A 15,720-nucleotide genomic window follows, 5' to 3' on the forward strand; every position below is an offset into this window, starting at 1 on the left:
GGAGAAAGCTTCGGCAGTACCCATACTAAATTGGAGCCTTATGCACTTTCCTTTTTAAAGGGCGACTGGGATTAGGGGACCCATTCAATCAATCCTGGTGGTGAAGAATCATCATCCACCTTTTTAGTTCGGGAGCCGCTATTAGTAACTTAGAATTCTTCAATGTCAGGAAGCTGAAGAAATCCGCAGTGCCCTCACTGGGACTCGAACCCTGGAGCTCTCGAATATGCCTCGAGTGTGCTACCACGATGGCATGCAGATAAGAGGGAGAAAATACCTTATAAGAAGGCATGCCAAAAGGAATACGAAACTCGCGCGCAACAGGCAGTTAATCTCATCTCTAACTGGGCCAAGGGTTACATGTTCATAATAGCCAAACCCAAGAATGCTTTTAAGTTCAGGAAGCAGGCAGACACGCGCTCTTTGCGAGACCTTAACAGAAAGAACATCAAAATAATGAGACAACTTGAATACTTAAATTTATTTACTAATGTTTGGCTAACCTGGCAAGAACACTTTAAGCATATCAAACAACGCCTGCACATGCCCTCGAACTTCCTAAAAAGAACCATACTTACTAAGTTGGATGGTGTCCTAGCATATACTTAGAATTTCGTGTCAGACCGTAACAAAATGTGTAGCACTGCAGGGAACATCTGTGTTACCAATAATATATCACAACAATTTAGTTCGTCAGCAATGTTTTTCTTTTCTTCTGAGCATTTTAGGAGGATAGAGTATTTCCCCAATTAGTGGTTTGAATGTGCAAGAGGGACTTCATCTTCACCTATGTATAGGGAAAGGGACTTCACATCTTCACGTACAGAGGAAATACGCCGTGGTGCGCACATCAATAGTCCAAACCTTTATCAAACGTGTGGAAACATACTTATCTCTACACAAACTATGAAGCTAACATACCGGTGTTGCCATGCTATCTGCCGGAATTTAGCATTTCAGCAAAATGGAGAACACCTTACTTACTGGAAAGATGTTCAATACATATTGACGGCTCCACAAGCGAGTAATGCGCAGGCTGTAGCGTCTGTGTGTTATGAGGTGAGAACGCAGAAATTGCTTGGGCATGGATATTGGAACGAGCATTACATTCCGTTCTATGTACTGATACCGCATCCATTCTGCATGTCATTCAAGGATGGCACTGAAGAAAATATCCAGAATCTACCACTTTCCCTATCAGATAACATCAGAGCAAAACTTCAGTGGGCCTGTGCACACACTAGAATTGTTGGCAAGAAAAAAATAGATAAACTTGCAAAATCGGCTGCCGCAGAATCTTAGAATAAGGTTGTTATATGTACCATACTTTAAATTGCATATGAAGACATTTATCAAAGCGTTTGTGATGGAGCAATGGCAAAAGATCTGGTATGACTCAGACGCAGGCAGGAACCTATACAGTTTTCTAATGAAAATCGATGAAAGACTGCATAGAAATACAGCTGAACCCATGCAGATTTCACAGGTCAGCTCCCTACATTGATTCAGCTTTCGGGGCAGAGAAAGATGCACTTGTGGAGGAGTCAGCTACCCTGACCATTATTTAATGCGAATGACGTGAAAAGTATACTTAGAAAACCATCCGCCGAAAATGGCCACGTCTTGGGCTAAAATTACCTGCAGCAACTAAATAAATCCAGAGCTGCACCACTATAGCGCACTTGATTTCCAATAGCTTGCAATTCACCAGTTTTACTGCAGTACTGTTTTAGTGTAGTTGCTATGAATCGTGCATATTCATTTTGAGTGTAACTTCTATAATACCATTTTTACTCTTACCAATATACGATATGCATGTTCTTCAAGACAGTGATATAATGGGCTACAAACACCTTTAAAAATATTATGCTAATCATACCATTACTGTAAATACTATATAACAGCATTAATATTAGTTCATGGGTATTGTAACGTAATGTTATAAAATAATATTGCATTAGTATTATAAGGCATCGTAACGTTATATATATATATTTGTACTTTTACCGGTGCACCAGCGTACTGATACTATACAGGAGTGCAATTTTTGAAACAATATTTATTTGAAGTATTGTGTCATAATTTACCAGTATATAACTCTTTTTATATCTGTCTTGTTATGTATCTCAGTTAATATCATATGATTTACATCATATAGTGTTTGTACGCAATCTATATACAGTGATGAGCCAAACATTATGACCATCCCCATATTTTTCAATGAACTCGTCTGGATGACGTGGAGGGCACGTTATTAAGTGGGAATGGTATTTACCTGCTGCTGGTGAAGGCAAGGAATCATTCTTGCACTTTCTTTTCCGAGTGATGGAAAAGGCTTCTAATCTAAGCGAATTTGACAGATGGCAGATCGTAATGGCCCTAAGACTCGGAAAGAGTATCTCCAAAGCTGCACGGTTGGTAGGTTGTTCACGGTCTGACATTGTTAATATTAACAAAGTAAAGGCAAAGTGGATAAATGGCGATGAAACTAGCAGTAGACGCCAAGGTGTTGGAGGTCCGCAAGTCATCAAAAAAAAAAAAAAAAAAAAAGGCCGTCGGAGGCTGTCCCGCTTGACACAGCAAAATCGGCGCCAGACCGTGGCTTAGCTGACAGCCCAATACAATGTATGTTTAAAAGAAAATGTTTCGGAACACACAGTTCAGCTCCGCAGCAGACGTCCCACTCGTGTGCCTTTGTTGACCAAACGTCATTATCAACCATGCCTTCAGTGGACCAGGGAACACCGAGACTGGACCACGGATAAATGGAAGACAGTTGCCTGTTCGGATGAATCACGATTTCTCATTCATCACGTCGATGTTCGTGTTAGTGTACACCATCTTCCAGACAAACGGTTGCTGTACAGCAAGTCCTACACAGGATGGTGGGGGCGGCATTGTTGTTTCACGACGTTCTTATGGTCGGCTCTGGGACCCTTAGTTGTGATAGAACAGGCCATGAAAGCTGCGGACTATCTGAACATAACTGCGGATTAGCTGCACCCTTACATGGCGTCTGTCTCCCCAACGAGAAGTGGAATCTTCCAGCAGGGCACGCCCCATGTCAAAAGGCCCGAATTGTGGTAGAGTAGTTTGAGGAGAATAAGGATGAATTCCAATTAACGTCCTGGCCACCTACCTCGCCGAATCTTAACCCGATGTAGCACATTTGAGATGTTATGGAGTAGCAGCTCAGAGGCTACCATGTCGGAATATCTCGATTTTGCGTGACCGCTGGCTAGACATTTGGTATAACCTGTCTCCAGTCATTTACAAAGAACTTGTGGAATCTATGCCAAGGCGAGTTGCAGCTGTTTTGCAGGCCAAAGGTCGCTCAACGCATTAATTGAAGAGGTGGTCATTATGTTTTGGCTCTTCAGTATATGTATCTGTACGCCATTTAATTAGAAAATTAACAGGAAACTTAATAAAATGTTGTTAAAATTCCTTTTAACAAAAAGAGAAGCACATACACTTTCACCATCTTATCTCTTCCGGCTTAATGGTTGAACACTCACAATAGAATGTTTTAGTCGGATGGCTGACCTTACCACGATTGTTCTTTCTCACAAAGATAATATCTAGGGGGCATATCTTTGGACGTCTGTATGCATTTAGACCAGGCGGTAAGGTTTAAATAGGCTGATAAGCAATTTTTCTGTTGCTAGGGAAAATTACGTAGGAAGTACTTAAGATTGCGGTTTGCCTGATAGTAAATAAATCATTGTCACTAAAGAAGATCCAATTTTCATTCCATTATTGCTGTCCTTGAGTATGAACATAGTTTTCCTTATAAAAGGAAATCTAGTTCATTGTGAAACAACGCCTTTACACACAAATAGGCCTTCAGCACTTAAATATTTCCTGATTTCAGCAGTATTTCCCGATTCTGAAGAAATCTGAAAATTTCTGTTTCACGATTTGGTAAATTCAAAAGATACTCGAAGAAAACAACAAGGATCATACTACGAGTGATTTACATATCGCTTTTCCATTCCGCTCCAGTAAATCCTCATTATTTTTTTCCCACGCTATGTATCTCAAACCACAGTTTGTCGATTCGTAAAGATATCTAATAAACCATAATTCTTTCAATAGTTTCCTCTGTTAAGCATTACTTCTAACAATAAATTCTTTCCAGGTATGCAGTTCACCTTTGGAGAAGCTTATGGCTCCGCAGCAGATAGACTACTTCGAAGACACCATGATACTATGATGCAATTAAAAAGGCATATATAATGATAGGATAGAAATAAATTTAATCCTAAAAAGAGCAATATATTATTTTAATTTGAATAATTAGAAACTGATATATTTATTAATTAAGAACAATTAACAAGATTAAAAATGAGATGCATTATAATACCCCGGCATTATTGCTCACCTGGAAATTTTATTTCACAATTTTATGCACAAATATTTCTCATCTTTCAGAAATGTATGTTAAAGTATAATAAATGGTTGGTCAAACTCAATTAGGCAACTTTCGATTACAAGTTATTTTATTGATAAACGTCAATAATTGTAATGTTACAAAAATGGAATAACACACACGTAAGCCTTCACTTTTCAAGGTAGTGGTCGACCTAGACACTCGCTGAGTCAACACATACTTGCAGAAGCAAAGTAACATTTTCACATGTTCACCGGAACATTGTTGAAATCCTTAACAATCACATTAAGCATATGTTGCTCACTGTCAATGAGATTAGCATACAGCTTATCCTTAAGTTAGTCCCAATAATTCTAGTGGGAAACTGTCAGTTGATTGGGCTGGCCACTACATAGGCCACCTTGCTGCCATACGTTATTAGTACTGGATATATTACAAATTTAATACTGTTGTTTATGATTTTCAAATGATTTTCTATTTTAATACTTTTTGTTTCCTAAGTAAAATTTAAAATACTGCTTATTATTCTTATATGATATGTTTTTAACCATCATGCAGAATTTGAAGAAGTTTGCTGTAGGGTCTTTTAAGAAAAGTGTACCACACTAGCGCACTGTCACAAAAGATTCGTCAAAAGTAAGGGAAATTAAGCAACTGTCTTTTAAAAACATTAGCCCTTTAATTTAAATTTGATGTGTTTATGTAATCTACAATCTGTGTATTTTAAATGAAAAAAAAAAAAAAAAAGAATCGAGTGTGTAAGTTTATTTTGAGGAAAGTTATATCTTAATAACTTTCATCTCGAAATAATTGCATTTTGCCAGTCGAGATGCCGCATGTCCCCTTAAGCGAATTATTAAAAATGGCACAAAAAAGGAAATGAAGCAAGAACCACTATATTTAACTGTGTCGTGTACCCACTTATCAAGTAAATCCTTTCAATTAACATTTGTTTTTTTCCATTTAAATTAAAATAATATTTAGGTTTGCATAAATTAAATATACTTCCTGAATCTGAACTATACCTAAAACTTTTTTCCCATAGAAAGTTAACTTTGAGAAACGCAAATTTGCCATACCCGCAATGCTTTAATGATGTAATTCCTGTGAAACATATGAGAAACAGCGAAGTCCTTGTCAATCAAAAGTTTTGTTTTAATTACTTCTGGCATGCAAGAGTAATGCTTTCAAAAAGAAGAAAAGTGACAATTAGAGGTCAAATACAGATTGAAGAAACTTTCAATTCCAATAAAGCAATAGCTCCATAACATCCATGGAGATAAACCATTATCAGACTTAGTACTGGTTATCACAGAGGATTGAAAATTGACAAAGAGGGTAGGAAAACCTAAAGAAACTGTGATAACTGCCTGGACACAGAACTGTCAACTTGACATATTTTATATTGTCTGGCCATCCTTGCTGAATTGCTAAAAATTGGGAGTCACGTTTAAGAGATCGAGCCTTTGTGATAACATTTTGCAGATTGCCAGGACTTTGTCTTCGTCCACGGCACTATTTGAATAGGCTTTATCATAGACACAACAAGATGATTTAAAATTTCAATTTCTTTTTAAAAATTGGAGTTTATGAATGATGACTTCTATCTTGCCTACAATAGTTTTCCACTTCCCAACATTTTCATACATGTTTTTATAACTTTTAGCTAAACACCGCTAGTATTGCATTTGTTGCACTTATTTCTTCACACTTTTTTAAAACCTTCTAAAATCTAATGTTGGCTTCTTCAAATACTTTATTATACGAAATTTTATGTTTTGTTCGCTTTCATTTTTTGTTTGTTATTTTTCTTACCCTTGAATTATTTTAAATTCCTTTTTTTTTTTTTTTTTTTTTTTTAATTAACTTTTTGTCTTTTAGTCTTACTTTTTCTCCCAAAATAATATTGAAGTGTTTGTAGACACTCTTACCAAGAATTATCAACTGTCACACAACTGATATAAGCTGAAGCATATTATTATTCAACTTGAGAGCATATTTAATAAACATTCGGGACATTTTCACATTTTAGAACATTCTTCAGAAAAAAACCTTTCGTAAAGAAGAAAAAAATCTTGTTTTGTGCAAAGATTTCAATGAGAAAGACACAATAAGCATTTAATAACGTTAGTTAAGCATTTCAGACCCCGATGCTTATTCAAGAAGCTACATTCCCTGCTTACAAGAACATTAATCTCATCTTTAAGATGATCAAGCTATAAAAGTCTCCATTTTTCTATTAACCACTCTAGAGCTAAAAGGCCTGATATAGAATTTTTGCTATTATCTCACAGGTTACAAAAATATAAAATGCTTTACCAAATGCTCAGTGGGATTTTTATTGATAATACATTTCATTCTTCAAGGTAACGGTTTTGAGCACTACATAAGAATAATAATCTTTTTCTCACATTGTCCCCCAAGCTATTGCTACCTCATCACTAAGAACCATTTGTGCCAATTGTAGCATTTTTTTTTTTTTTTTTTAAATCAAAAAGTGTACCTGCCTCTCTCACAAACTGTTATTAAAGCATATATTCTTCCAACCAGGATCTGAACAACATCTTCTACTAAATACACTAAATGATAAATTAGCTAGTCCTTCTGAAATACACCAGTGAAATGAGAAAATATAAAAGTGCACTTTAATAAATAAATAGGACTTTCATTTTCCCTGTTGTTATTTTTTAAGTAGTCTGGGTATCAGTTATACATGCCAGCTGATATTTATATGTTTTGAGTGTAGAAAACATTCTGATCATCATTGTTGCATCAAAAACAGTATTTTTATAATCATACTTGAATTAAATTAACTTTCTAAATGAATAAAACCATACACTTAATTTTTTTAAGTATTAAAAGACCAATTATTTAGTTACATTAAGGTCCAGTCTCTTCCTTATTACTCACTTATACATATTTTCAACAGAAATCCTTTTGAACAACTCACAGTTACAGATAATTTGATTAGGAAAAGTGACTTTTTTCAAAACCAGTAACTTATAGCAAACAAGTCTGTAAAATATCAATAAAGTTAAGAAAAGTAACCCACCTGCATTCCTGTTAGTTGCATATATTAAAATATTTTGAAAGTTTCAAAAATTTTTCCCCCCTCATAATAATTAAATTTTAGTTCTGTATTTTCCTGTTCCCCCCCCCAACCCAATTAATAAATGCATCAGAAATTTCATACATATTTCATCAGCACGAGAATTCATTTAAAGAATGTTTACTTCTTACTACTTCTTGTCTAATTACCTCTTATTCTTGTTTCAATGAAATGCTGATTATTTTTATATTTTCCCCTTCACTGTTTGCTGACCATGAATTAATAGCCTCTCGTGATAAAGAAGTTTTTTTTTTTTTTTTTTTTTTTTCAATATATTTTTATTTTTTACTTTGAATAAGAAACTCTGAAAACTTTCAGTTAGTTTTATCACTTTTCAGACTAATTTTGAAGAAAGTATCTAAAAACAAAATGGGAGGGAGGCAAGATCATTTTAAAGGATTCAGCTTATTTAAGAATATTTCCTTAATAGCCCTTTTTACTTTCATGAGCACAAACTGATCACAAAAATTTAAAAACAAAAACTCTACTGTTAAAAAGTTTGAAAAAAATTGAAAAATTACAAAGAGAAGCAGAGAAAACAGCTAAAAGGTGAACAATCAGCAACAAGGTGAAAAGACAAATTAATATTCAGGCATATAACTGGAAGAAGAGTTTCGTATTTCACCACTTTCCTTAAAAATTTATGAAATTTATCTGAGAGGTGAAAGAGCAGATGTCGTTAACTTAGTAAGAAAATTTCCTGCCATCTAACTAGCAGCAGTTCAATTACACCTGTTGTTGTATGCAAGATAGCAAATCTTTACTTTTTAGGTCAAAAATAACATTATTACTTATTCACTGATTTTTTTACATTTTTTTTCCTTGCATTGGTAATAACTTATCTTGACACTTAGCCTAAATTAGGTCACTATGTTAAGTCAACCTGACATCAATAATTTAAATTAGAACTAAAAATTGCTTTCATAATAAAAATACCATATTTACATGAAAGAAAGTGTACACATTTCATGGCATAGCAAAAGTGCTAATGTAAAACAACAATAAATAAAAACCTAAAATTTAAAACTAGAACCAAAGTGAGTCATCATACAGACACTTACAGCCATTAAATATGTGTCTTATTTAATACATTTCAAACTAATAATTGCATAACCATTACTAAACAACAATGCAACTTGGTTAACTAGTTCAACGTGAAAGATGATTCAATGACTATGTTCTTCCAATAAGAAACTATAGTTTAGCTCTTATAATAACAAGAACAAATAACTACAACTTTTGCATAAGTTACAAGCTTAAATTAATTTCTTGCCAAATTGTAATAGAGTTGCTTTTGTACTAAATCAACTGAATTACCAATATTAAAAACCTTTAACTGTCTTCAGCTTAATTATTTTGGATATTCAGAGTGTATAAAATGTGTTCAGAATTTTGTTTAAAACATGAAAACTGAAAGCAAGCTCAGCTCAAGAAACTGAATAATGATTCTTCGGAAATACTTTCATACACACACACAGAAAAAAGAAAAGAAAAAAAAAATTGTAATAAAAATCTTTATTCAAAAATTGTTGTATTATTCAAGGCCTTCAAAATATAACAAATGGGAAATAAGAAGTCAATCAAATGTTAAAATAAAACATCTCTCACACAAATATATATTAAAAAAAAAGCATTATAATTAAAATCAACACTTAAAAACTGATAATAATTTTACGGAATTATTACAAGAGCATATGACGAAAATACAAAACTCTGATAACATTATACAGGAAAATTATCACTAGCTTAATAAATTTTTCAACTTTTTAAACATATTTAGCAAGAGAAATTATAGTTACATAAATTGAAACAACATACAATGCATATATATGCATTTTTTTTCCAATTTTTAAGGGGAAAAAACTTTATATTTAAATATTACTAGCTAATAAACTGTTTTCTTCGCTTAAACTAAAACTTTAATACATTGCTTCTATTTCACACAGCTAGACTCTGATTATATTTAACAGACTAGCCTAAAAGATATGCATATAAAATGTAAGTATAAAGAGATTACTTGCAATCTGATATTTATACAAATAAAATATGGAAACCAAAATAAGCTACACTTAAAAGCTTTTAACAAAAAAAAAATGTCAAATCTAAAATACTGTTTCGAAGTCACCAACGAACTGTGCACAGAATAACAGAAGATAATAACTTAGTACAAAAATACAGCCACATTAGAAGTACATAATGAAATAAGGAAAACAAAAAGTTATAAGCATGTGATGAATAATAATCTATCACATAAAATTATGTAGCACACAAGAGCTAAAGAATAATAATTAAGAAAAAAGATTATAAATTGAGTTGACTTAGCACATACAGGAAGATGTTGGTTTTGGCAAGCATAGACTCAACTATGCAAATTAATAAAAAAAATAGCACCTTTTTTAATATTTTCTTTCCAGAGATTTAAAAAAATGACTTTTGGGGGTAATTATACATATTTTTTTTAATATAATTCAAAATCAGCTTCACAAACTACACCCATATACAGCATGCACTTTTATGAAAAAGAAAGGAGGAACTGGTGACAAATTACTATTTATGCATTATATGGCAATCAGCAAATACTTTGCAAATACCTGCAGATGGGAAGAAATCCTTTTAATCTTTAAAAAAGGTCCTTTTCTGAAACTTTAATTGAATATTTTAAGAATTGATAAAAATAAGAAATGAGAGTGAACATTAATTTTTGTCAGTTATTTCTGTTACACCTTCAACATATTATTCACATTAAAAAATTCTGTAATAATGGGAAGAATCCACACCTGTTACTAGAAATAATTACATAAAATTATATTATGAAAATATTACAATAACACTGGAGCTCTGTCACTTATTATTAATGTCATAACAGGTTTTGCAGTATCTTAGACCTAATCAAGTCGTCTTGGCTATCTTGACATAATACAATGACATCTGAAATGCCTCATTTATCAAATGAGACAGATTTATCAAATGAGTGCCAAAACAGATTGTGACAGATACTTTACATGATGAAATCAGGGTCACTTAAATATTTTGATTATAAATGTATATTTAGTTGACATACTTAGTTGTTCGTACTTAGGTCCCCCCCCCTCAGAGAAAAATTTTGTTCTTGTAAATTTTAAGCAGATCAATTTTGAATTCAATTTATATGTCAAGGGATTAGCTATTGTTTCAGATAAATTCAAATAAAGACAGTTTCATTCATAAACCATCAGGTTTTCTTCTGAGCCAAGAGATGCCACTGTCTACTAAACAGCAGCATTTGATATGGTTGATCTGTTATTAATAATGGTAAAGCATATGACAAAGGATGATTTTGTGAAGATCCTTCAACAGGAAAACTGGCTCATATTAAATATGAAGTTTTTCTCATAGTACATATGGGAAAAGTATATCACAGAGTCATCCCATTTTAACTGTCAGAATAACAAATGCAGACTGAATTATAGCATTCCATAGCTTTATCACATTCAAGACTACGCATCTTTTTGACTTAATTCCAATTTTCATTAGGATATGTAATATCATAAATCAGGATAGTGATAATTTGTATTTCAAAGAACCACAGATAAAAATTAAGTTTAATTTTATCCATGGCATTAATTTTTATCCATTCGAAGGTAAGTTTAATTTTTACTGCTAAATATGATTTCACATGAAATTTTCTTCGGTTCTGACTTTCAAATTTTGGCATCAAAAATTAGATTTCTTTTTACAACACACCAATACTTATTTTTCTTATTTAATGCTTATTCCCTTGTGTTTAGCAGCCCACCATCAGCAGAGTGGTAAAGTCAATAAACACCAGTAGTCAGAAAACCAGCGAACAGGCTGGCTGTGTACTTGGTTTTTGTGTTTGTCCCATGTGTAATATGGATATGAGCCACTTTCCCTTAAAAAGGTCCTCCATGAAGGCATCCTTTCCTATAGGAAGATAACTATCTAGTTGCTTTGCTTTAATCAACTAACCTAACCTAATCTTTTGTTTTTATTATTTGATTCATTTCATAAATAACTTCTTTTTAGTGAAAACCAAATTTCAACCAATCCTCTCACCATGCAGATTGAAGAATCAGTTTTGTTATTTTACACAGGGAAATACTGTTTGGATACTCTTTTACATAATGTCCATTTCCTGCATATACGAAAGTCAGTTTAAGCTTATATTTCCAAACCTTTCCAACAGTATACAGAAAGCAATATTTTGAATACTGCATAATCAATTTATTCCCAAGTCTGCATTTTACGAAATTAAATTTCATCACCTTAAAAAGGGGGGAAAATGTTTCAATAAAAAGCAACTAAATAAAACCATAAAAGAAGAAAACAGTTTTGGCAGTATAAAAGAACACTATATTTAGATACAAATTCACAATTTAGAATATCACAGAGGTGTTAAGTCCAGCATGGTGAAACCACTGCATACAGTCTATACCAGGGATGGGAAAACTTTGCATTGTATTTAACTCTCCCCCAGCATGATTTTTACCCAGTCACTTATCAATTTATTTCACATACCTTTCCTGACGTTTTAAAACATTTTACTCAATTATTTTTTAATGATCTAGAAATCACTGTGTGTGCGTGTGATCTGATTTTAATGAAAGCATATAAGTCGACTGGTAAGTCCAAATTTCAGAAATAAAATATCTCAGGTGTCCTCAGAAAATTAATAATTTAAATCAGACCTCAAACATACCTAATGTATGTATCTGCTCATTTAATCAAATATGACAAAACAAAAGAAGACTATCTGCCTATTTAATATGGGACATTATAAAAAAAACCTGACTACTTTTATTTACATTATACATGGAGGAATGATAAACCACTCACAGAGCCAACCATTCACTGGGATTTGAAGCCAGGTTAAACAACCAATATTCAGTAAAATTATCCATTTAACAACTAGTAGGAACAACAAATCGAATCCTATTCAATATATTAAGCAATATAGCAAAATGATAAACAGTTCTGAATTGAAATTATATTTCTGTGATCAAACTTAAAAAAAGTTGCTTTCCCCCCTCCCTTCTTTTTTTCTTTCCCCGCCCTCCACAATCTTTTTAATTTTTATCTTTTAATGTTTCTCTGTTTATCATTTATCAGCATAATTTAATTATGCTGATAAATATGTTTATTCTGAATGAGAAGCAGTCACTAAAGAAATACTTATGTGTTTCTGTTTATCATTTATCAGCATAATTTAATCTTTTTATTCTGAATGAGGAGAAGTCATTCAAATAAATACTATCATATCTGCTGTGCTTAATACAGTCGCATATACTGAGATAAAATAAATATTTTAATTTGCAGTGGTCCTTTAACTCTCCATTTTAATTTGGTTATTTTCCCTTCCCATTCCAAAAGTAGTAATTGCTCAGAAATGCATCATTTCAGAATTAATCTTTTCATATGATTCTTGCAAAAGGATACACATGATTACTTCTACCAACAATGATTTCACATTCAAGAACCTACTTCTACCAACAATGATTTCACATTCAAGAACCTAAATTCATTATTAACCAATAAGGATTAATCTGAACTGAAACATATTTATTCTGAATAGAGCTTTTATCTCAGATACATGGCATTTATGCCGCTCATTTCTCTTTCATCAACTGGATCACAATATCAATAACAATGTAAAAGTCACAAATATAATCAAAAAAGTGTGAGTAAACTGCTACTTGTATTTACATTATAGCTTGTAACTGTACTTGTATTTACATTAAACTTGTATTTACATTATAGCTTCAAGCTGTTATGTTTCAAATTATGAATGTGATTTTTTAAGAAATTAATAGTCTCAGCCATTACTAATATCTTTATGTATGAATGCTACCTTATGTTTACATCATCAACTTACAAATCACCACGCATATATGTAAGACAGAGTTTTAGTACTGTCAAGGAATGTAAGACGGGTTCGGCATTTGAGAGACAAAAGTTTGCAATTGGTATTCAAAGATAATATGATGTTAAGAATAGTAGTTTCCCCATCCTTGATTTAAATTATATTTGGTCTACCGTATTTGGATTTAAACAAGAAGTCTTCAAAAAATTATAAAACAGTAATTTAAAATTATTTATGCTTATCTGACTGCCAGAGAAGACTTAACACACACATCCTTTGTAACACAATTCTTGATCAACAAAATAAGAAGAGCAATCCAATTTTTTGTTTGTGTTTAATGTCATAAGCAACTGATACTGAAGGTTTGCTTAAGATACATAGCAAACTATCTAAATAAAATGGGTGCAATAGTTTTTCTTTGAAGTCAAACTGCCTCTTTTTAAACTCTTTTTAACTCTTAAACTTTTTAACTGACTTCTTTTTAAACTTAAGACAGACAAATCCTCTTCCCCCCCCTTATATAGCCACAGATGCATAGATCAGAAGCTTCTCTGGCAAAGCTTCAAAGAAAAATAGTTATAACATACATATGCAAGAAATCCACACTACCTAAATAACAGAAGTTCATTCAATATACAAATGAATAACAAAAGTTATAAAACTATCACAATAAACTGGAAAACATTGAAAAAATAAGACCTAAATCATGTGAAAGACTTCTTCATTCTTCTGCTTCTCCAAATGCTTCTTCAGCATTCATATAATACTTATTTGCTAGCTTTCCCTTCATACAAGACATGGCTGCTTCTGCTGCTGAACTGTAAAGTTCTCCTGAAAATATGGCATTGTACATTTGAAATATGCAATAATTTTTATACATTTAAATTTTTATGAATTTACATATTTATACAATAACTAAACATATGCATGATAAATTTCACAAAAATATAGGCCAGTTTAAAATTAGATTAACTGGATTAAAATACTAACTTCTGTGTTAATATGACAGCTGTTTCATTAACAATGATTACGAAGAAATGCCTTCTAAATCTAAATCATACACAGTAAGCAGTATTGAACTTCAAATTACTGAATAATAAGTATCTAGAGAAATGCTAAGACGACTTTATCATCCCTGTTTATGTTAATCCTTAGCTACTGAAGTTCTAAACAGTATATAACTAGTCACATGATACATTGAGTACATCATTCTTTTAATTGTAAAACAGTATGAAATTTTAGTACAAATGAAATGCACTGATGCAAAGTTACGCACGTCTTTCGTGCATTCAATAAAATATGTACTAAACAATTTTAGAATTAGAAGCTACAGAATAAAGTAGCAATACAAATTTAAGCCAAAAGGCATACAAGATATTGATTATGTTCTTCAAAACTTTTGATCCAGTTTGTTATAACTGTTAACAGTTTGTTACACTTTTGTACCTTAAATTGCTCTACTCTTTTTTTGCAGCTGCTAGGGCATTGCTTACAACAGCGGTGGCCAACATTTTTGGGAAGAGTGCTACTATTTGAAGAAAAAAAAGTTATGTGTGCCACTTCCAACTTTTCTAACATACTAAAAAATATAAAAAAGTGAAAAATGTTATTTATAGGCTAATTATGGGATTTTTATGAATAGCACTTTTTTTACGTAAGTCTGAGAAGTGTGCATTTAAAAATTAATATAATAAATAAAAGAAACACATAAACTAGGGTTTTATTGTTAATAAACATTTTTAAAGGTTCAGTCAGTTAGGTTATGTATAAAATAAAATCTAATAATTTGAAACATATATTTTATGTTTCAAATTAGCAAGAATTAGGAGCTACAGCAAGAATTAGAAGCTACAGAATAAAGTAGCAATACAAATTTAAGCCAAAAGACATACAAGATATTGATTATGTTCTTCAAAACTTTTGATCCAGTTTGTTATAACTGTTAACAGTTTGTTACACTTTTGTACCTGAAATTGCTCTACTCTTTTTTGCAGCTGCTAGGGCATTGCTTACAACAGCGTGGCCAACATTTTTGGGAAGAGTGCTACTATTTGAAAAAATACTAAAAACTTTTCCAACATACTAAAAAAATATAAAAAAGTGAAAAATGTTATTTATAGGCTAATTATGGGATTTTTTTTATGCTCATAAAAGCAAACATTTGTTCACGAGCTTATGTTGATCCAAACCTACAACAATATCTGACAGTCAAATCGTGAAAATTTGGAAAACTGCCTGTTGGTGCAAATTTCCAAAATTCAATATAATAATTTGGATCATTTCCAACTGAAAGAAATTCCTTATATTTGCTTTTGGGCATAATATGCTACTGTAGATCAATAATTTCGATCTGGATTT

At 32.2% G+C, this 15,720-nt stretch overlaps 2 protein-coding genes across 5 annotated transcripts in view; one reads left to right on the forward strand and one right to left on the reverse strand.

The window, feature by feature from the left end:
- LOC118201002 (uncharacterized) overlaps positions 1-4,373 on the forward strand; it is a 42,916-nt gene extending 38,543 nt beyond the window's left edge. Inside the window, exon 4 of the mRNA XM_035373010.2 lies at positions 4,142-4,373. Coding sequence (XP_035228901.1) covers positions 4,142-4,239 — 98 coding nt within the window. The 3' untranslated portion in view covers positions 4,240-4,373. The remainder of the gene's footprint in view (positions 1-4,141) is intronic.
- A 4,627-nt stretch (positions 4,374-9,000) lies between these two features.
- The window catches only part of LOC118201003 (eukaryotic elongation factor 2 kinase-like), an 80,812-nt gene continuing 74,092 nt past the window's right edge, over positions 9,001-15,720 (reverse strand). For all 4 annotated transcript variants that reach the window (XM_085818905.1, XM_085818902.1, XM_085818904.1 and 1 more), the window contains one exon: positions 9,001-14,193. In XM_085818905.1, the coding sequence (XP_085675031.1) occupies positions 14,130-14,193 (64 nt within the window). In that variant the 3' untranslated portion in view covers positions 9,001-14,129. The remainder of the gene's footprint in view (positions 14,194-15,720) is intronic.

The sequence above is a fragment of the Stegodyphus dumicola genome, chromosome 6 (assembly GCF_044657685.1).
Source record: "Stegodyphus dumicola isolate Sdum_Otavi_A_Nest chromosome 6, ASM4465768v1".
NCBI classification, from domain to species: domain Eukaryota; kingdom Metazoa; phylum Arthropoda; class Arachnida; order Araneae; family Eresidae; genus Stegodyphus; species Stegodyphus dumicola.